At 39.5% G+C, this 20,704-nt stretch overlaps 1 protein-coding gene across 29 annotated transcripts in view; it reads left to right on the forward strand.

Annotated features, from left to right (window-relative positions):
* The window catches only part of LOC103477041 (neurexin-1a), a 264,906-nt gene that overhangs the window by 95,075 nt on the left and 149,127 nt on the right, over nucleotides 1-20,704 (forward strand). For 21 of the 29 annotated variants that reach the window (XM_008429897.3, XM_081616361.1, XM_008429894.3 and 18 more), the window contains 4 exons: nucleotides 705-728; nucleotides 1,816-1,977; nucleotides 7,477-7,918; nucleotides 13,792-14,175. In XM_008429897.3, coding sequence (XP_008428119.1) covers nucleotides 705-728; nucleotides 1,816-1,977; nucleotides 7,477-7,918; nucleotides 13,792-14,175 — 1,012 coding nt within the window. The remainder of the gene's footprint in view (nucleotides 1-704; nucleotides 729-1,815; nucleotides 1,978-7,476; nucleotides 7,919-13,791; nucleotides 14,176-20,704) is intronic. The other 8 variants (XM_081616360.1, XM_081616370.1, XM_008429899.3 and 5 more) reach the window with 1 other exon arrangement.

Raw genomic sequence — 20,704 nt, forward strand, 5'->3', positions numbered from 1 at the left:
GTGCATGCTATATGGGGGATCAGAATAGCCATCCTCCTCATTCCTTGTCAGGTCCTCTTTTCTTTGTCTCATTGCAGTAAAGTGATCCTAAAGTTCATCAGTAAGACCAAATGAAAGGTAACGTATTGAGTGAGTGCCAGAAAGTCTGATGCGCTGGATTGGAAAATTGCTGAAGACTGAACAACAAAACCATTAAAATGCAAATAAATGAAAAAGAAAAATAAGGTTTTCATAAATATTTTGAACATGTAAATGCTTGAGGAGGGTCAATTGATGTGCTTTAGGCATTCTTTTTTATACACCATATGATATCTTTAAATCACAACCTTTCTTTAGATCTTTGGCTCAGAAGCCTTTTTCTGCAATTTAGCCATGTGGGCACACACAGAAAATGGTGCAACTATATCAAGACAATCTCAGAGAGTCACTGGTTCAGCTTTGGCTCCTCTTGGGGAGCGTTCTTCCTATTTTTCTTGGTCAGCTTTTTTCTTGTTACACTTATTTTGCCCTTTTTTTCCCTCTATGTCACTAACATGCTTTGGAAACAAACTAACATCATTCATGGAATGTGCCATTCTACTAACCAGTATGGGTTTTGTCGTTTACCAATGTACTAACAGTATTGACCATCATATATTATTTGAGTAACAGTCGTTATTCTGTTCACAGTTTTTAATTTCCTTTCTCCCCCCTTTTCCACAAAGCACTCAGGCATTGGACACGCTATGGTAAACAAACTACATTGTTCGGTAGATATCATTCTAATTGTTTCTTAGTTTGGGTTTGCCGTGTGTTTCTTTTCTTTCTTTTTTTTTCTTTTTTTTTTACTGTAGACGTCATTTACAAAATAAGGGAAATTGCGGTTGGTACTCTTCTGCTTACTTTTCAAATCCTTTTATTTATATTTTTCGGTTCATTCATTGGTTTTCACTCTGTTTATTCCACCTGTTTTCTGTCCACTTCTGTTTCACCCGCTCTTTTTTGTAGGAGCATCATTTTCGAGCTATTTGCAACAAGCTGTGGTTAATAATGAGGACGCCCTCCTGTCTGGCTGGACTGATGCTCTGTGGCTCAGCCAGTTGTATCCCCATCCACTTTGCATGTCATCTTCTTCAACTTACATGTTGGAAATGTCAAACTGCACATTTGCCAACATGAATGTAACACTTGAACTGTGTTTGTCATTTCTTCTCTGGTGCTTTATTATTTCGTTTTGTGATTTGGCAGTGCTCATAAACTTTTTCCACGAGCTTTTGCATGTAAGTGACACTGTGGCAAGCATAAAACAACATGATTCAGTATCCAAATAAAGAATTTGGGAATCATTTCTTTTTGATTACGTATAAGCAAAAAGAAAAGACAAATACATGCATGTTTTTAATGCCCCAACCTTTTTCCTACTCTAAAAAGGTGATTGCATGTACTCCCTTTCTAACATAGTAGCACGTTATGATCTAATTTATATAAGTACTAAATGTACTAATTTTAACTACCAGTTGAACTAACCTAGATAGCACTTTACTAACACCATTTTTGTGTCTGCTAAAGTATTTTTAAGTTGCATTAAAGTCAGTACTAACACTGTAGTATGGGTAGTTTACTAACTATATAACCAAAACAGTTTTGGTTCCAACTAATCAAACTGGACAAAATAATAAGAAAACAAGAAAAAACGACATTTAAACAGACATGAAAATGGGTTTGGGAATATAAACATGGGAAACATGTGATTGACAAACGAAAGAAAGGGAATAACAATGCATAATTTAGGCTGCCTCCCTACAGCGTGTCCTTTCCCTGTGCTTTGTTGTGTAGGTAACCATATCCGTAGACGGGATTCTGACCACTACAGGATACACACAGGAAGACTATACCATGCTAGGCTCAGACGACTTTTTCTATGTCGGAGGAAGCCCGAGTACAGCAGACCTTCCTGGATCTCCAGTTAGCAACAACTTCATGGGTTGCCTCAAGGAGGTAAACACCGCTTCTCTGCGAACTCTTAAGACTGGTGGGTGTATGGGATGTACAGCTGGCTTCACCTCAGGACACCAGAACTGGCTCTTCACACCCACACACTGACCCTGCCTCTTTCTGAACACTCTCCTGTAGTTGGCATCTCCTTCTCTCATAGTTTGATGCAAACTTTTTATGATCAATTTTCTTTTTGCAGGTTCTGTTTCTTCTGTGCACATTCAATGTTTTAAGACACAAAAGATACCAACTTGCAGACGTGCACTGAGCTCTGTCTTAAAGTGGAATTCAGCACCGTTCTCCAGCGGCTCTGTCAGGTGCACATCAAAGAGAAACGGTGATCCAGAGATCGGGGAGTTGAATTTTCATGAGCAGTTGGGCAGCTCTCACCCCCACACCTCCATTTGGATATGAGCTCAGAACAACCGACTGAAACGCTATCTTCATTCAGATTTGTTCTATCCGAGTTATATTTAGTGTCAGCTGAAATTTGCCTTCCAAGTGCTAGAAATGTGACACAAACACTGCAAATATAAGCAACATTTTGTCACCAAGCACTTCACTCCTTGCATTTACCAGGCTGAACCCGATTATACATTTAGAACAGCCTTTTTTCATGGTCAAGATTCTGCTCGCAGATTTTGCTCTACATTTGACATAGTAACTTCAAGCAGTTGTTACAGATATGTTAGCTGCCTATCCATGATGCAACTCTGCTGTGCTACTGAATTAGACTCGTTGAAATTCAGTGGTGTTTAAGAAATCTGTTTAAAATGCTTTTGTTACATGATACGCATTAACCTGCTGGAAGCAGCTATCAGAAGACGAGTTCATTGTGTTCATAATGAGAACGTACATGCACAGATTTAAAAGGCAAAATTGAATCACTGATGCAAAAAAAGAGAAATCTGGTTTATCCTTCTTCTCATTCCAAATTTCTCTTTTTTTGCATCAGTGATTCAATTTAGCCTTTTAAATCTGTGCATTTTATCATAATCATTACAACTGAATAAGACTGCAGCACATCAGCCAGTCGATAAATTGACAAGCATTTTGAAGAGATTATATACAAAAATAAATTGCACTGAGTGGAACGCTAGAACAGGCAAACCTGTCCAATTGCTTGTTGACACAAATAGCAAATAAGCCAATTACAGGGCAGTAGCTCAGTACATTTATTTATCTAGATATGATGAGGACAACTCCATGAAGTTTGAACTGAGCATAAGAAATACAAAAGAAATGGGGTTTAAGTGGCTTTGAACATGATGTGGTTGTTGATGCCTGACAAGCAGGTCTTGGTATTTCAGAAAATGGACTGGGATATTTGCATTCATCCATTTCAGAGAAGGCAAAATATCCTGCAGGTTGAGGTTGTGTGGATAAAGATGTGCCCTTGTCAGAGGAGAAGGCTAACTGGTTCAAAATGATAAAATGGAAATGGAAGCTCAAATAACCACTACTTACAGGTAAAAGTATACAGACTATCATCCAGGAGACACAAGACGACAAACTCTGAAGCAGAGGGTTACAGCATATATACAAGCATATGAATCTATGCCATGACGAATTAGGGCCATTTTGAAGGTGAAAAGGGGTCCAGCCTGGTACAAGCAAGATGAAGCTTATAAAGTGTCTGGTGAGCATAAATATAAGACTAATAAGAACCAAATTAAAAATGGTGCATGTCCAGGCCATCTACTAGTTAGTAACTCAAATTATAAAGACAATAAAATTAAATACATTTAGCAAGATACTCAATAGCAAGCAGCAAAACAAGACATTGTTTCTCTGGGATATGTAACATGCTGGTGTGAAAAGAAATATACACTGCTCAAAAAAATAAAGGGAACACTTTAACATTTAAGTGAACACTGAAGTGTTCCCTTTATTTTTTTGAGTAGTATATATATATATATATATATATATATATATATATATATATATATATATATATATATATCCTAAAATAGATATATAAAACAAAGCAAAATTTGTTTAAAAAATCATACAACTTGTAAAATGCACAATCCTAACAGCAGAGCAGCATCTCAACAGCTTGTGGCAGAAAAGTGTGAAGCAGTCTAGTGATTTTGCTTTCGATGTTCAGTTCAGATAGTACAGTTTTTCCCAGAATGTCAAGTCCTGTTCCCACAGAATCTCTAGAATAGATCCTGGAAATACAGGATTACGTTCCCAGGTCCCCTCACTTTTCATAGGGCTCTGGTTTTCCACATGTAGTAAAGAGACTATCAACTCTGCAGAATATTGAGGATGTGAGTGACGTTTGGGGTTTCCCAGAAAAGCAGTCTCGATCTCAGTGATGTATCTGATGAGGTTATCCGAGATCTGTTCACAGCAACTTTAAAGTTTACAATCAGATGTCAGGCAAGTTCTGATGGAAAGTGGCATCTTGAATATAATTTGACAGAAAAGAACAACAAATGCAAAATTATCTGCTGGTTTGTCCTTTGTCACAGAAAATGCATTACTATAAGTTAACTTTTATGGCGCCAGAGTCATAAAAGTGAGAGAGGAAACAAGAGCTCATTACAGGGTGTATAAAATGATTAGTGGATTAGCAGCTATTAGAAAGGACTCACTGTGCTCATTTCTAATTTTAAAGTACCTGAATCTCCCACCCAGCTGCATCTGTAGCTCCTTTATCCACGAGGCAATGAAGCAACTAAGCTGGCTCTCAAACTCTCAAATGCCTTCTACATCTTCTATAAGGTAAAGGTTTGAGGACTACAGAAGACTGCTTTACAGCAGCCATGTTCTTCAAAAATATCACATTACAAAAAGAAATAAAAATTAAGTTCATAAAGCAATACATTTATTTTGTTCTCCAATTAGGTCAACAGATACTTCATGAAACTGTAATGCAGCTTGTAGGTTATTTGACTGATATATTCCTTGCCATTTTGCTACATTGGTAAGCTTCATCTGATACTGTGGGATTACACAGGTGCCCCATCGCAGGTCATCCTTTGAGTATGTTGTAATGACATACGAGATGCAGTTTACCAGCATGTGCTCCACTCCCTGATTGATGGTGTGTCCCCATGGGACACAGCTGCTATGCCTTCCCTGTTGGTTGTGATGGCAAAACAAACGGTGGCGCAGTAATAGCTCAGTTGTCACAACTGTGGTTTGATGACAAATTAGTGCAGCACTACTAGTGCAGAGCAAAGCGCAGCTCTGACCAAAGCTTCTTTAACTTTAAAATATGCCCTTTGTCTTAACTATGAAAAATAGATTTTGGTTTATTGGCTTTATCCGTTCCAACTTTGTCTCAGGGACTCCAGTCTAGCTGGCAGAGATATTATCCTTTATCCCTTTCTACATTCTTTCTTTAGACATGATGTTCTGGTAAGATGACCTTTCTATTTACTTTTCTTTAATCGTAAAGAAAAAGCACTATATTTCCATTTAAGTCAAGAACACACTGAGATGTACAAAAAAAGAAATAAGGTTACATATGTGGGAATAAAGACTCTACATTATCAATTTACTGGTTTTCATGCAGTTCAGCACTCCGCAACAGTGAGTCTCATAGCTTTTCTGTAAATCCAAGCATGATCTTAAGTAATTCTGATGCACAGCTTCAAACTACATCTCCCTCAAATGTTAAGCAGAGTATATATGTGATAGTAATAAACATCTCCCAGTATGCCAATGTAATCCCATTGGAAGTGTCCCCAATTTCATGTGAAGCTTTTTCCATACTAAGAAGTACAATGGCAAGGTTTTTTTTTTCCTTTAAAGTAGGGTTTATCTGATTTGACCCAAATAAGGATGTAATGCAACTTCTCTTTTAGTTTGTAGTTCATATCTTTTGCAAAAAAGGATATGTTTGTGTTTTTTTCTTAGTTTTGTTTCCTCCACAATAAATTTCTACTCCTCTGAATGTTTGATTTGCAAACTGATTGACATGCATTTAAACCTGAATGTCTATTGCTTTGAGGTGAAAAGAGGAAGACCACATTGATGTTTTAATTAATCATTTTGACATTTGTCTAAATGTTAATTAGTTTCTCAAATGGAAATTACTCATAACTACACAGATTTCTGCAATGGCAGCTGCATAACTGCAGCAGACATGAAAATTGGATAATTACAAGGTTGTGGCTGTGTGTTTCATTTTATTTATTTATTTCAAGACTGTTGCCAATTACATTAATGTGCCACTGAGTGTGTAACTAAACACACTGTGGTTACCTACTTAGTTCACAGTATATTGTTCTGATCGATAGCAGCGGTTATTTTATTCAGAAACAATCACTGACATTTACAAAAGAACTTCATGAGACATTTAACCTCAAATTCCAAACTTGTTAAAAAATAAAGTAAAAAATTTGCATCCATAAGCCAATGTAACTACTAATACATGCAGTGTCTTGCAAATGTATTTACAACCACAAAACGTTCTTTTATATTTTGTCACAATCGCCAATGTATTTTGTTGGGATTTAATGAATTAGCCTTGTACAGAGTATTGCATAATTTTAACACCCAAAATTGTTACAATGTGTTTAAAACTGCCTTTACAAGTGACATAATCAATATGTACACCTTAGAGTTATTTACACTTTACATTTTAAAATGACCCCAGTGACCCTTAATAGGTTAAAGCTGGCATTAAAAATGAATGACATTGAGTTCCTACCCTCTTTCTACAATTCCATTCTGTCTTTTTAGCTTGTCCTACTGATGCTAAACCTGGTCTGGGTCTTATTGTCTGAGAGCATTACCTGAAACAAATTCTGTATAAAGGTTGCAGAATTAAAACCTGTAGAGATATTCACCTAATCAATTTTCTAAATTGAGTGCAAAATACTGAGTGCTGCAGAGTGGATGAGTAAGCTCATGCACTCATTTTTTGAAAGGCATATCCATCATCTGCCCACTTTTTTTATGTAATTACACCACCAGCCAGGGCTTTAATCACCATTTTACACAAGACCTGTGAGCAATACTGTAGTTTAGATTTATCCCTTTCCTCCCAATTCTCTCATGCACTCGAAATACATTTTACCTAAATTTCCCCTCTAAACCACTATCACAGTTGCTTTGTAAACTGAGATCTTCACTTGTTTTTGCAGTAGTAAATATCAAAATAGATGTATTGCTTTTTGATCCACACGCACTACGTGTGGATCATCTTTGTATTTCTTTTAGCAAAAAATAAAAATATGCATTATCTGTCTTTTTTTCCTTCAGCCAGTCAGCGTACACTGTGCACTTGTTGTGAAGGCATAGAAAGTGTAGAGAAGTGTGAGACATTTGGTTCTATGCAGGCGAAGCTCCTTAGCTATAGATACAGTTTGACAAACCTGACCAATTTTGGGTGCAAATATCACTTGTCATCAGGGATTAAAAACTACATGGAGAACTGCTGATTAGTTGTTGCATACTGTTGCATTTTGCAAGGCTGTACTGTATATCTTTTTGACTGTGAAAAAAAATTATTTAATTTTATTCTCTATTTATCCTCCTCAGGTTGTTTACAAAAACAATGATGTGAGGCTCGAGTTGTCTAGGCTGGCTAAGCAGGGTGACCCCAAAATGAAAATCCATGGCACTGTGGCCTTTAAGTGTGAGAATGTAGCCACTCTGGACCCCATCACATTTGAGACACCCGAGTCGTATATTATTCTCAACAAGTGGAACGCCAAAAAGACAGGGTCCATCTCCTTTGACTTCCGCACCACCGAACCCAACGGCCTTCTACTTTTCAGTCATGGCAAGCCCAAACAGCAACCAAAGGACTCCAAGACACTCCAAACTCTTAAAGTGGACTTCTTTGCCATTGAGATGCTGGACGGCCATCTGTACTTGCTGTTGGATATGGGCTCTGGAACCACGAAGACCAAAGCAGTCAATAAAAAAGTCAATGATGGTGAATGGTACCATGTGGACTTCCAGCGAGATGGAAGATCAGGTAATTTTCAAGACCTTTAAAGAATGTGTAGTCTGTATGTGAAGAAATTGCTAATTAGATAAAAATATCGGTGGGGAAAACTTGCAAGCTATTCAATACTACTAATTGGACATCTAAAATTGTGCAAAATGTAAAACGCACTAAGTGATGTGTTTTTTTGTGAAATAAATTTCCATAAATCTTGGTATACTTAAGTTTAATTATACCAGACTAAAACTATAAAAACTGAAAAAGTGTACTGTGTCTGAAACTAAACGTAATTTTAGTTGAAAGACAAAAACAACATTAAGGTTTCAGAGACTGTGTTAGCCGCTGCAGCTTCTCTTCTGTCGGAGTCACACGATGCCCCCAACCAGCTGCGGACCTGTGGAAAAGTTCAACTGAATTAGGTCTGAATTAGATTTATCTTTAAGATCTTTATTCATTCTAATTCAGCTCTTAATATTGGCAATCTGATCTGATCTTCAATGACATTTGAGGGGGAAAATATCCTGATTGAGCAACCGTTTGAGATCATTTGAAACTTTCAGCAACAGCTCAGCTGTTCACTTTTGATTTTTTTCTTTTTTACATGGCACAAAGCGCTACGTGTTTATCATCTTTGTATTTTTAGCAAAAAATAAAAATATGCATTATCTGTCTTAAGTTTTCACTGAAAGTTTTTTGTATTCTTTTCAATATTTCTGAAATGTATAGCTTCAGTCAGTCAATGCTGAGATCCCTGATACGTGTTTGAAGCCGAATAACTTTTTGCCCAACATGTCCTCTAAGACTGAGGCTACCCCGCTCCAATCTATGTTGAGTTGCTTATTGAAGCAGCAATTTGTTAGTGTGAGCTTAAAGCCAGATATGCCCTTTGACCATGTTTTCCACTCCATCTCAAGAGGTGGAAATTAGATTAAACTGTTTCATTACCCTCCAAAGCAATATTTGGTTGCAGTTATAAATTGAGCTTTCAAGCACAATCAAAATCATGACGTTCATCTTCTATTTAACATTAATATATGTGTTGGTCAATTTAAGCATTTAGATTTTTCTGAAAATTAAATATACATTCAGCTCAAATTTTTTTGCACGTTTTAAAAAGTAGTCACTGAGTGGTTTTCTTCATCTTAGGAAAACTGACTTTGCCAAAAACATAAATCTCCAACATTTAGTTACGGCAGACTAAACTCTAAGAAACAATGTCTTGCTAAATTAGATTGTGTTCATTATCTGTTTAGTGCCCTCCTATCATCCACCCCCACATAGTTATTCACATTCACTTACACTAACACATCCACACACAACCTCGAGCCCTCTCGTCAAGTTCTCTTTACTCACCGCTCTCTCTGTCTACTCTGCCTAAGTTTCCATGGAAACAGGAGGTGGTCTCTCCCAGGACTAAGACAGTTGCTGCACAGTGCTGAGCTGTACACTAATGACATTTCAGAGTAACTGTTCTTCTTCCCTTCAAGTCTGGTAGAAAAGCGTTCTTACCATAGACTGTGAAGGGGACATAAACATACTTTTTGCAATAGAGACATCAATCCAAAGCATACAAACATAACTGCTAAATTAGATACAAATATCCTACAGTTTTACATCAGATTAAAGCTGCCCACAGACTGCAGGCTGTCCAAGAATGTGTTAAAGTAGGATGGGAAACCTCATTTCAATATGAACGCAAGCATGAGCCTACTGTGATATTAGTATTCGGCACATACTTCTTCCCCTTTTGCTTTTTTAAGATCATCACAGTGCTGCCATCAGAGGTATTACATCTACTCTGGAATTTGCAATTTGGAGGTGTATGCACAGCTAGAAGCCCTACTCCACTGGGGGCAAAGAGCACAGTGGTTTTTGTTTACTTTTTTGTCCATAAATTCTTAATTTTAAGTGCTTGCTAAAATGTTTCTTATTGCAGCCGGAGCAGTGGTGGAAACCTAATCTGCTTAGTAGCCATGGTTCCAAAATGGTACAAAAGTGTGACAACTTGGAGAACTGCCAGCCTGATGTGGCCACGATTAGGTAGCAGCTTTGCCATGAACTTCTGCTTCAAATTTTCTGATGACCAACATGTCAAGAGGCCGCGGATTATCACAATCAAGAACCTTCCTAAATTCAGAAATGCAGTCACAACAAAAACAACACAACAATTTTGTAGCATAACAGTAACATAACTCTCAGTCCTTCAGACAGAAAGGCATATCCTAGCTGGTAGATAAAATCTTTGCCATCCTTTGAGAGTTGCATGTAATACTTAATAAATTCCCTGTCCTTACTCTTGTTCTTAAGTGCTAGCCATCCTTTACAGAGTGTTCCTATCATGTACATTTTATATTTGACTGAATATAGATAATTTTAAATCACAAGAATTTATTAGTCTCTTGAGAGCACAATGCAGAAAGCTTTTCATCTATGCATTGTGTTTTATCAATACACACTACCAAGCATACACTACCTGAAACAAGTATTCACACCTCAGTCCTTTATGAGCAACACTTCCAGCAACTGTGACTTTTACAAATAACGATCTCTTCCCAATTTGATTGATTGGCTTCTTCCAACGGGAACCAAACCGGCAAATAGACGTCTGCTTTTTAAAGCCATTCTAATCTCATTGCATTAGTGATGCTACAAGGCGCTGTGCTCTTTGCTAGAAGTACTTGGGGGTTTCTCACCAGGGACATTACATAGAGATTCAACTGAGGACACACACACACACACACACACACACGCACACACACACACACACACACACGCACACCACTGCTTCAAACTGAAACATGCCCACAAAGAGTAAAGGAACAGATACAGAGCAAGCAGAAATGTAGACAACACTTTCTTCATCCTCACAGCTACCTTACTGGCTTCTTTCCCCGCTGAGAATCCAATCACATCGGGGAGACTTGGCCGTACCGCCCTAACTGGATTGCAGTAATCCCCTGTCTAACATGTTTTGGGGATGTGTGAGTGGGGTTACAGGATCTCATGCCAAGTTCAGCCAGTCTGCTGATGCAGAAGGTGTGAGAGAGATCTGAGCTGTCTTTTGGACCCCTGTGATACGGTTTGGTAATAAAGTGCTCCTTGCGGGCTAGCTGAAAATGTGAGAGTGAGAAAGAGAGAGAGAAATAGAAATGTGTCCTTAATATAATCAAGTGCAACCGATTGCCTTAGCTCACCTAATCAGTAATCAGAGAAACTGGTCAGAGACCATTGGAGGATGAATGTTGCTCAATACAGAGGAAATCTGAAAGAAAAACTGACGACATGAAACTGGGGCAGAAGTTTATTTTCCAACAAGATAATAGTCTTACTTTCCTGTAACAAAGGCTACAGTAAAATTGTTAAGATCCATAGTTTACAAAGTTAGTCTTCAGCAGTGTCCTACATGTTTCAGATTCAGATATTGTCCTGATTGAGCAACCTTAAATAACATGAGCGATTCTTGAGTAGAGGCAGGTGATGAGCTAAGAGTGTAATTTTGACATTTGAATCAGCTTTGATGAAGTAAGATCACATCTTAGTTCAGTAGGGCAACATGCCTGGATGAGTGCAACCAGGCACACCTAGTTTAGGTCTAAGCATATTCATATCTTAAAATGGTCCAGTTAAAGTCCTGAACTAAATGCATAGCTACTTTTGCAGCCATATTATTTCTGTGTTTGTCATTAAGTCACCACATTAATCACCTATTACTCTTTTACATCCATTATTAATAGGTGTGCTAAAAATAAATCTGCCTTATATACCCATTTTGGCTGCTAATGTCACAAAACACTTCCTGTCCTTCAATCTTCATATGTGTGTTGCGCTTCCCATGGTTTATGCCAGACACTGGCTCATGTCTCCATAGTATTCTGGTGTGGCTTCAGACATAACATAGTTTGACTGTGTTTACACAATTCCTTGGAGGACTATGACAAGTGAGCAGAGCAGCCTGAGTACGGGGCCTCAGTGATGATGGCATCCATCTTCCGCTTGCATCAGCTTAAGCCAAGATCGATCAGTTTAGAACAGCATATTCTAAGAACACAATTTCTTTGCTGGCTGCCTATGACTGCAAGTGACTGTGAGACTTTCAGTAAGTATAGATATGGACCGATTATGATAAGGGGCTATTAGCTTGATAATGACCCCTGCAGTATTTACTTTGTAAATGTATTATTCACAGACCAATCATCCAAATCACTTCCTACTTCCACAGGGTGAGATATGTCAGAACTGAGAGTGTAGACACTTATGTCACAATTCATCCTGATCGTAGTGATGTTTATTCTTCAGCTGGGCACCTGCAGTCTGGGAAAAGTTTTCTCACTAATGAGTTTGATGTAGTGAGCTCGTTAGCTGTAACCTGAAGGGAGCTGTTCTGGCTGCATGACGGGTGGCCCATGCCAAGTGTGCAGAGCTTAGAAGTCTCAACAGCTGGTGCTGGAGAGAGCAGGGGCAGTGGGTGATGGCAGGAAAGTGCTTGGAACAGATGCCTGGGGCCAAGACCCTGAGAAGAGAGCTGGAACATGTTACTGTGCACCAGGTTAATCATTGTGCACTAGGTATTTAGCTGTCTCTCTCTCATGCATTTTTCGGAGTAGGCTGACTCACCTTGACTATAAAGTGCATGCATAATCAAGATTATTAGCATACATTTTATTTCTAAAGAGCTTAATTTCAGTTGGATACAATGTTTGAAAAACATTGCAACGACAAAAGAGCAAAAAATAAATGAAATGCATTAATTACATCATTGGGATTTATACAGTCAAACATGCTAACAATTGTAATGGAATGTGAAAAGCCCATTTTAATGTCTAATTATTATTTTAATTATATCGAAAATGTATGTGTGGCTCGGGGCTTGTTTCCAAGCACAAGCAGTTTGACTTGAAAAGTCATCTGAAGCTGAGTTCCTATCACACACACTGAAGTCTTGCCATTTAGCCCGAAGCAGTCTGCTAATAGCTCTTTCATATCTGCCAAGGCATGCCTCCGCCACTCAAAATGCAAATTATAACTTTATGGCAATTGTAGTTTTGAGCATCCTTAGCCTACTTTTTTCTCTGCCATTGCTTGTGCTGATCTTCGGCAGCACAGTGTATGGATTACTCGATGTGGATGCGGGCAGACGAGGCAGCCGCCATTAATTAAAGTCCACAATGGGTCCTGCGCTCAGAGTGACAGATCCATATACAAATTAATCACTCGGTCTGAGTCCCACAGTAAGGCCTTCCCTTTTTGAAGCTTTACAGTCCAGTCATGTCCGCTGTTGTTTACGGTGCTCCAGATCGAGAATTAAACCTGAATGAGAGTGATAAATCATGGCCAAGAAACACACAAACTCCCACTGCAGGTTTATGTGTTGGAGAGGCACAGACAGGGAGAAAAAACCTCAGCCTGCAGTCTGTTAATCAAGTTCAAAAAGATGGTTACGATGTTGTCCCCCGCCCCCACTTTTTTGGATAGGGTGGTGGTAGAGGACGTCTGCAATGATAAAGAGGGCGATGATTTTTCTTTTCCTTACTTTTCTTTTTATGACCACTGCTTTACAGATAAAGAAGATTTATTAGGGGAAATCCAAGGAAAATGGAGAGGATACTCTCAGGGATCCCAGATTAGATTTCTAATTGACCAGCGGCCTGTGATTAATAACTTTTATCAACAGTCATCCGTCATTCTAAATGAAGAAAATCCTGACCCTGTTCAGATGTATAACCCTAATTAAGCTAATTTCTTCATTAAACTGGGTTGAAACTGGCATTCCTTGCAAGTTTATATCTTGACCAAACTGCTTTTTTTTGCATCCAAAGACATCAATATATTTTATAATCTGATACACAGCCTCGCATAACGGGTTTTATTCATCCAACTGTATCTTTTTATTGCTTTCTTTTTAGGTACTATCTCCATCAATACCCTTCGTACTGCTTACACAGCCCCTGGAGAAAGTGAGATCTTGGACTTGGATGACAATCTGTACCTTGGGGGTCTGCCAGAGAACAAGATGGGCCTCGTGTTCCCCACTGAGGTGTGGACAGCATTGCTCAACTATGGCTACGTGGGCTGCATTCGAGATTTATTTATCGACGGACAGAGTAAGGATGTGCGACGTCTTGCAGAGATCCAGAAGGCTGCTGGGGTCAAACCCTCATGCTCTAAAGAGCCCCCTAAGCAGTGCTTGAGCAACCCCTGCCAAAACAATGGGGTCTGCAGAGAGGGCTGGAACCGCTATGTCTGCGACTGCTCTGGAACTGGATACTTGGGACGCTCCTGTGAAAGAGGTAGGACTTTGTTTTGCATCTTTTCTTCCTCGTAACCTTTAAAACTTCGGAATCCTCAGTTGGGATAGCCTTTATCCATATAGCTGACAAGTGTATTCCTTACTGTGAATTCTTTGGTATTGCAAAGCATGAAAGCCTAACGGGACACATCTTGAGATAAAATCGCAACTATTCAGTTTTATTCACCTGCAAAAACATTTATATTTCTGTACGTCATAAATGTGACTGCAGGGGAAATTCTCAGGACCAGATTTTCACTTGGCAATAAATGATTATTCGTGTACACAAAACCACAAACGGAAGAGAAAAACACTGCTAATTATTGTATAGCTACAAATACAATCAGCAAGGCAGACAAATATATAACAGCAGTTGAGTACATTTAGGGATCTTCATGTGCTGACAATAACTTGTTCAAGTTGAAATCGTGCATCAGAATGAAGAAATAGGAAATGCATTGCAGCTGATCTTAATATTTCAGAAACCAGTGATCCACCGAGGTTTTTTAACTCACAATATATTTTAGGGTTTATAAAGATTTGTCAAAACTGTCCATGAGGACAGAAACATGCTGTATCTGTTGTATTTTCTTAACACAACAGTTAACAAGACGAATGGCTAGTGATGATAGATTGGCAGTAACTGTTCAAATAACCATTTGTTTAAACCTGCTGTATCTGAAGGCAAAATACGTTGAACCCTGACACATATGGGCTACAGTGACTGAAGATCACACCAGGTGCCACTAAGAATGGAAAAGTGAGGCTATAGTTCACCCAGGCTCATGGAGATTGAACAAAAGATATGGAAAACCTTGCCTGGTGCAATTAGTCTCAATTAATTGCTCAACTTTTAGGGTTAGAATTTGACAAAAAAAAAAAAAACATGCATCTGCCCTGCCATGTATTGTAGAGTCTGATGAGGGACAATTTCTTACTATTCTTTATGACCAAATTGTACTCAAAGTAGGTGCATGATCCTAGTTTGAGTAGGATAATGCACGGTAACACAAAATTATTATTATCTCAAACTGGTTTTGTATATCACAATGAGTATCACAATACTCATTGAATATCACAATGAGTCCACTGGCCTCCTATGGCCACTGGATCCCATCATACCAGTAGAGCATCTTGGAATGTGATGGAAAGGGAAGGAGGATTTCTAACCTCGAGATCTAGTCAAAAGCTCCAGCAGCTGATGCTATCTTGATATATCAACCGTCTTCAAAACCTTAAATGTTTTCAACACTTTGTTGCATCCATGCCAAGAATCAAGGTAATTTTAAAGGCAACAAATAGCAGTTGTGCAGTGAATATTGACAATACATGAATAGCTTATTATTAAAGGGGCTAATGTTTTAAGTTCATCTTGGATTTCAAAAGCCAGTCATTCAGGTGGTTACTTTGTCTGATGGACTAGACGTCACCAAATCAAATACAGCAAATAAATAGGGAATAACATCCAGTACTGTTGAGTATAGAGAGCTAGAAAATATGCCAACTGATTGAATCAGGAATCTTTTTTGGCTGATGAGGGACCATGTTGAGTGATAGGTGACTGATGCACCACTGAGACACTGCTGGTCACGTCTGCCATGCACACCAGCCCTTAAATTGGCTGTCTTCTGCCAGCCATTAGCCTCATCAAACCATTCATTCATGACCAGCCCATGTGCAGAATACTTATGTGTGTCTCCTCCTGAGAAGAGAAATGGGAGAATAGAGTGTCATACAGCTAAGTATTAGACTCCTATGTATTGGCTAAAGCAGAGTTACCCCTGACCCTGCAGAAACGATTTCTGTGGGAAGCAGAGTGTTGAACTGCTGCTTCTCAGACCATTAAATGAGTTCCTCCAACTTGCAATTTTGAAAGTGGGAGTCCTAAAACAGTTGGTATTTTTAAACATGTTTGTTCAGATTTTTATATGGATTTATATGTTTACACTACTGGTTGAATCAAACCTTACATATGATACACGCAGTAAAAGTAGACTTCATGACTTCTTCTTACACTCCCTGATCTTTAGGCCTTAAAAGTGGCAGTAATAATATGAAATAAAAAATAAAAACAATTCGTGAACATTTTAACAATGTGACTTGTGCCAACTAATTTTGCCTTTTCTTCACTTAAGAGTTCACTTAAATTGCTATTCATATTTATTAATATAGTCCTTCCTCAAGATCAAATTCTGTTTAATTTGCAAATAACGTTATTTCTATTGCGAAATTGCAAAGATAAAAATTCTCTGTCTTACAAAGATGTTGTTAGTTATGTTTCTTCGTACAGTTTTTACACATATTTCTATTCCAGCTGACAGGAATTATTTAACAAAGAAATTGGTCAAGAAAGAAAATGTAATTTTCCTGAAATTGTTCTTGGATTTAAATACCGTACATGTAAGATGCTTTGTCTAAAATCAGAAAGAGAAAACAGTCAATTTAACAAGCTTTGCAAGTGAAGCTTCTGAAATTTCCTCTATTTTGACCTTCTGTCATCTCTCTCAACACTTGAAAATCTTCTGACATCTCTGCTTGTCTGTCCAACTTTCATTCTTTGGCTGTCTGTGTTCTTTTGTGTAAGACCGGCATTAGTGAGAGTGTGAGTGGGAGCAGTGGGACGGATGGGCCCTGGCGCGCTGCCAGCTGTTTTGATGGCTCCAGATTGCCTCTGCACTGGTAGGATGAAGCAGGCACCAGCAGGCTGAGGAGCTGTCAGAAAAATTACTCCAGCTCTCACTTAGCCATGCATGGTGTACCACCCGGTGGCAAAATACAGCTACTGCATATGGCAGAGGAGGATGACAGCAACGATTGGAAGGAACAGGAGGTGGAGCTTCAGACAAGAAGCATGGAGCTATTCGTCCTGTTTTGAGAGATTTTAATTAAGCAGACAAAAGCAATTTTCCTACATGCATCCCAAACGCCTTCCCCTTCCTCTTGTTCCTCCAGTTGCTAATTAACCCAAATATTAGTCTTGCAGTGCAAGGGTAAATCAGCGTCCCAGATGGTCTAGTAGGTGGATTGCTGCACATGCACATATTCCCTAATGAGATATATGATGTGCTGGATTCCTTCACTGACAGCATTCACGTTTTTTTTTTTTTACACAAGGACTGAGTGTTTGGATGAGCATTTACGTAAATCTACATCCTAAGAATAAATATAGATGTAGACGATAAATCCCAATACAGATGGTTGAACAAGTCTGCTCTCTGTATACAGTACACTAGACAAACACGTGAAGTATTGTGACATTTGCTCATGTGAGCTGACACTTTGCACAATGCTTTAATGTGCTCTGCAATGAAAAATCAACTCTAACAAGTCAGACATCAGGTCTACGCTTTTTTTTCAGCTCTTAAAACAAGATTAGTTATAAGTTTTCTTCAAAGCGTTATAAAAACAAAAATCACTAAAGAAAACACGTAACAGGAAAAGCTTTGTGGCCATTATATATATATATATATATATATATATATATATATATATATATATATATATATATATATATATATATATATAAAAATTCCCTTCTCACCCTCCGCGGGTGGTCTGTTTCATCCTCTGAGGTCGGGTCCTCTACCAGAGGCCTGGGAGCTTGAGGGTTCTGCGCAGTATCTTGGCTGTGCCTAGAACTGCACATTTCTGGACTGAGATGTCTGATGTTGTTCCTGGGATCTGTTTTAGCCACTGCTCCAGTTTGGGGGTGACTGCCCCGAGGGCCCCGATGACCCCAGGCACCACTGTGGTCTTCACCTTCCAGGTCTTTTCCAGTTCCTCCCTGAGGCCCTGGTATTTTTTTTTCTGATGTTGTAGTCACTTGGTATTGCTACATCCACCACAACGGCTTTCCTCTGTTCTTTATCCACCACCACAATGTCCGGTTGGTTCGCCATTACCATCTTGTCTGTCTGGATCTGGAAGTCCCACAGGATCTTAGCTCGGTCATTCTCCACCACTTTTGGGGGTGTTCCCCACTTTGATCTTGGGGCTTCCAGTCCATATTCTGCACAGATGTTCCTGTACACTATGCCCACCACTTGGTTATGTCGTTCCATGTACGCTTTCCCTGCCAGCATCTTGCACCCTGCTGTTATGTGCTGGACTGTCTCAGGGGCCTCCTTGCACAACCTACACCTTGGGTCTTGTCTGCTGTGGTAGATCTGAGCCTCTATTGCTCTGGTGTTTAGGGCCTGTTCCTGTGCAGCCAGGATGAGTGCCTCTGTGCTGTCCTGGAGTCCAGCTTTTTCCAGCCATTGGTAGGATTTCCTGATATCAGCCACTTCAGTTATTTGTCGGTGGTACATCCCATGTAGGGGCTTGTCCTCCCATGATGGTATCTCCAGCACCTCATCCTCTGTTCCCCATTGTCTGAGACATTGAGACATTCGCTGAGCACATCATCTGTTGAGGCTTTGTCCTTGATGTATTTATGGATCTTGGATGTTTCATCCTGGACAGTGGCTCTCACACTCGCTAGTGCTCTGCCTCCTTCCTTACGGCTCGTGTACAGTCTCAGGGTGCTGGATTTGGGGTGGAACCCTCCATGCATGGTTAGTAGGTTCCGAGTCTTAACATCATTGGCCTTTATCTGATCCATTGGCCAGCTAATTAGTCCGGCAAGGTATCTGATTACAGGTAAGGCATAGCTGTTTATTGCACGGACCTTGTTCTTGCCATTGAGCTGGCTTCTCAGGACTTGCCTTATTCGTTGAAGGTATTTGGCTGTGGCTCCTTTCCTTGTGACCTCATTGAGGTTGCCATTTGCTTGTGGTATTCCCAGGTACTTGTAACTGTCCTCTGTCTGCTATTGTTCCTTCTGGGAGTTAAACCCCTTCTGTGTGGACAAACTTCCCTCTCTTTGTAACCATCCGACCACACTTCTCTAGTCCGAATGACATCCCAATGTCAGTGCAGTAAATCCTGGTGGTGTGGATCAGTAAGTCGATGTCTCGCTCGCTCTTGGCGTACAGCTTGATGTCATCCATGTAGAGAAGGTGACTGATTGTGACCTCATTCTTGAGCCGGTATCCATAGCCAGTCTTGTTGATGATTTGGCTGAGGGGGGTCAGGCCTGTACAGAACAGCAGTGGGGACAGAGCATCTCCTTGGTATATGCCACATTTGATGGACACTTGTGCAAGTGGTTTGCAGTTGGCTTCAAGGGTGGTTTACCAGAGCCCCATCGAGTTTGCAATGAAGGCTCTTAGAGTCTTATTGATGTTGTACATCTCTAAGCAATCAGTGATCCAAGTGTGTGACATTGAGTCTTAGGCTTTCTTGTAATCAATCCAAGCTGTGCACAGGTTGGTGTGTCGGGTTTTGCAGTCTCGGGCGACTGTGTGGTCTACCAGGAGTTGGTGTTTGGCTCCTCTGCTATTTATGCGTATGCCCTTCTGTACCATGCTCATGTATTTATCCATGTGCCAGCTTATCTTAGCCACTATGATGCCTTACATGAGCTTCCATGTTGTACAGAGACGGGTTATTGGCCGATAGTTGGATGGGACTGAACACTTTGAGGGATCCTTCTGGATCAGGATTGTGTGCCCTTCAGTTATCACTGATGATCATCAGTGATATATATATATATATATATATATATATATATATATATATATATATATATATATATATATATATATATATATTCAACTGTCTTGCTGTCACAGATGGGGGGCCTCATGGACACAATTCAACTTACCAATCCCATCATTCCAAAGAAATATATCTCCTAATTTTGGGCTTATTCAACAGCTAAGCAGACTGATCATAGAGTTTCGTAACTGAAGTAGGTCATTTTGCTGCTTTCTATGTGTCCAGATCTAGAAAGAAGCTCTTCTGTCTACAGAAACATTCTCAGCATATAGGGTGTTTTAATAGCTACCAAGTTCATTTCTTTGAACATGTATGCTGTGATTCTCAAAGAAGGCTACAGGGAAGACATAAATGTCTTAAATTATGTATGATATAGCTGAGCCATTTCTAGTTGTTTATCATGAGTGTAAAATATAGATTTTTCCAAAAGCCTCCAGCATTTTCTTCCTGCAATTTTCTGAATCAGACTGAGCCCAGTGCCCTGTTGCTGAGGGACATTGGAATCCTGTGACATGTAGCTGACAGCTCTCTCTTCTCAAAGAGTTGGCTCTCCTTGGGGGACAATGGAAGACAACTGGGTTCTTATTTGTGATTACCTGATCCTCCCTTGTTTGTCATACAGCCTTCTCTGAGAGAGCTCCCACTCCAGCAACTACTTCATCACACAATCGGAAAATTGTCCCACATTGTGGTTTTTACGGGAATGAAAATAAACATTTGGTTTAGTCCGCTGTGCTCCACATCCCCTGTGACAGCCTCCTGTTCGGGTTGGCACAAGCACAAGCTATAGCTCCAGTCCCCTCAATTTATTTTGATATTGAGCATGGGAATGGCATTAAAATGACTGGACTCGCACAATTGGAATTTTGACAGGTGCTCACTTTGCATTAGGTGGTATTCCCTCACAGGTCTTTCTCCATATTTTCATA

Source organism: Poecilia reticulata, chromosome 15 (assembly GCF_904066995.2).
Source record: "Poecilia reticulata chromosome 15, P_reticulata-male-v2, whole genome shotgun sequence".
Classification (NCBI taxonomy): domain Eukaryota; kingdom Metazoa; phylum Chordata; class Actinopteri; order Cyprinodontiformes; family Poeciliidae; genus Poecilia; species Poecilia reticulata.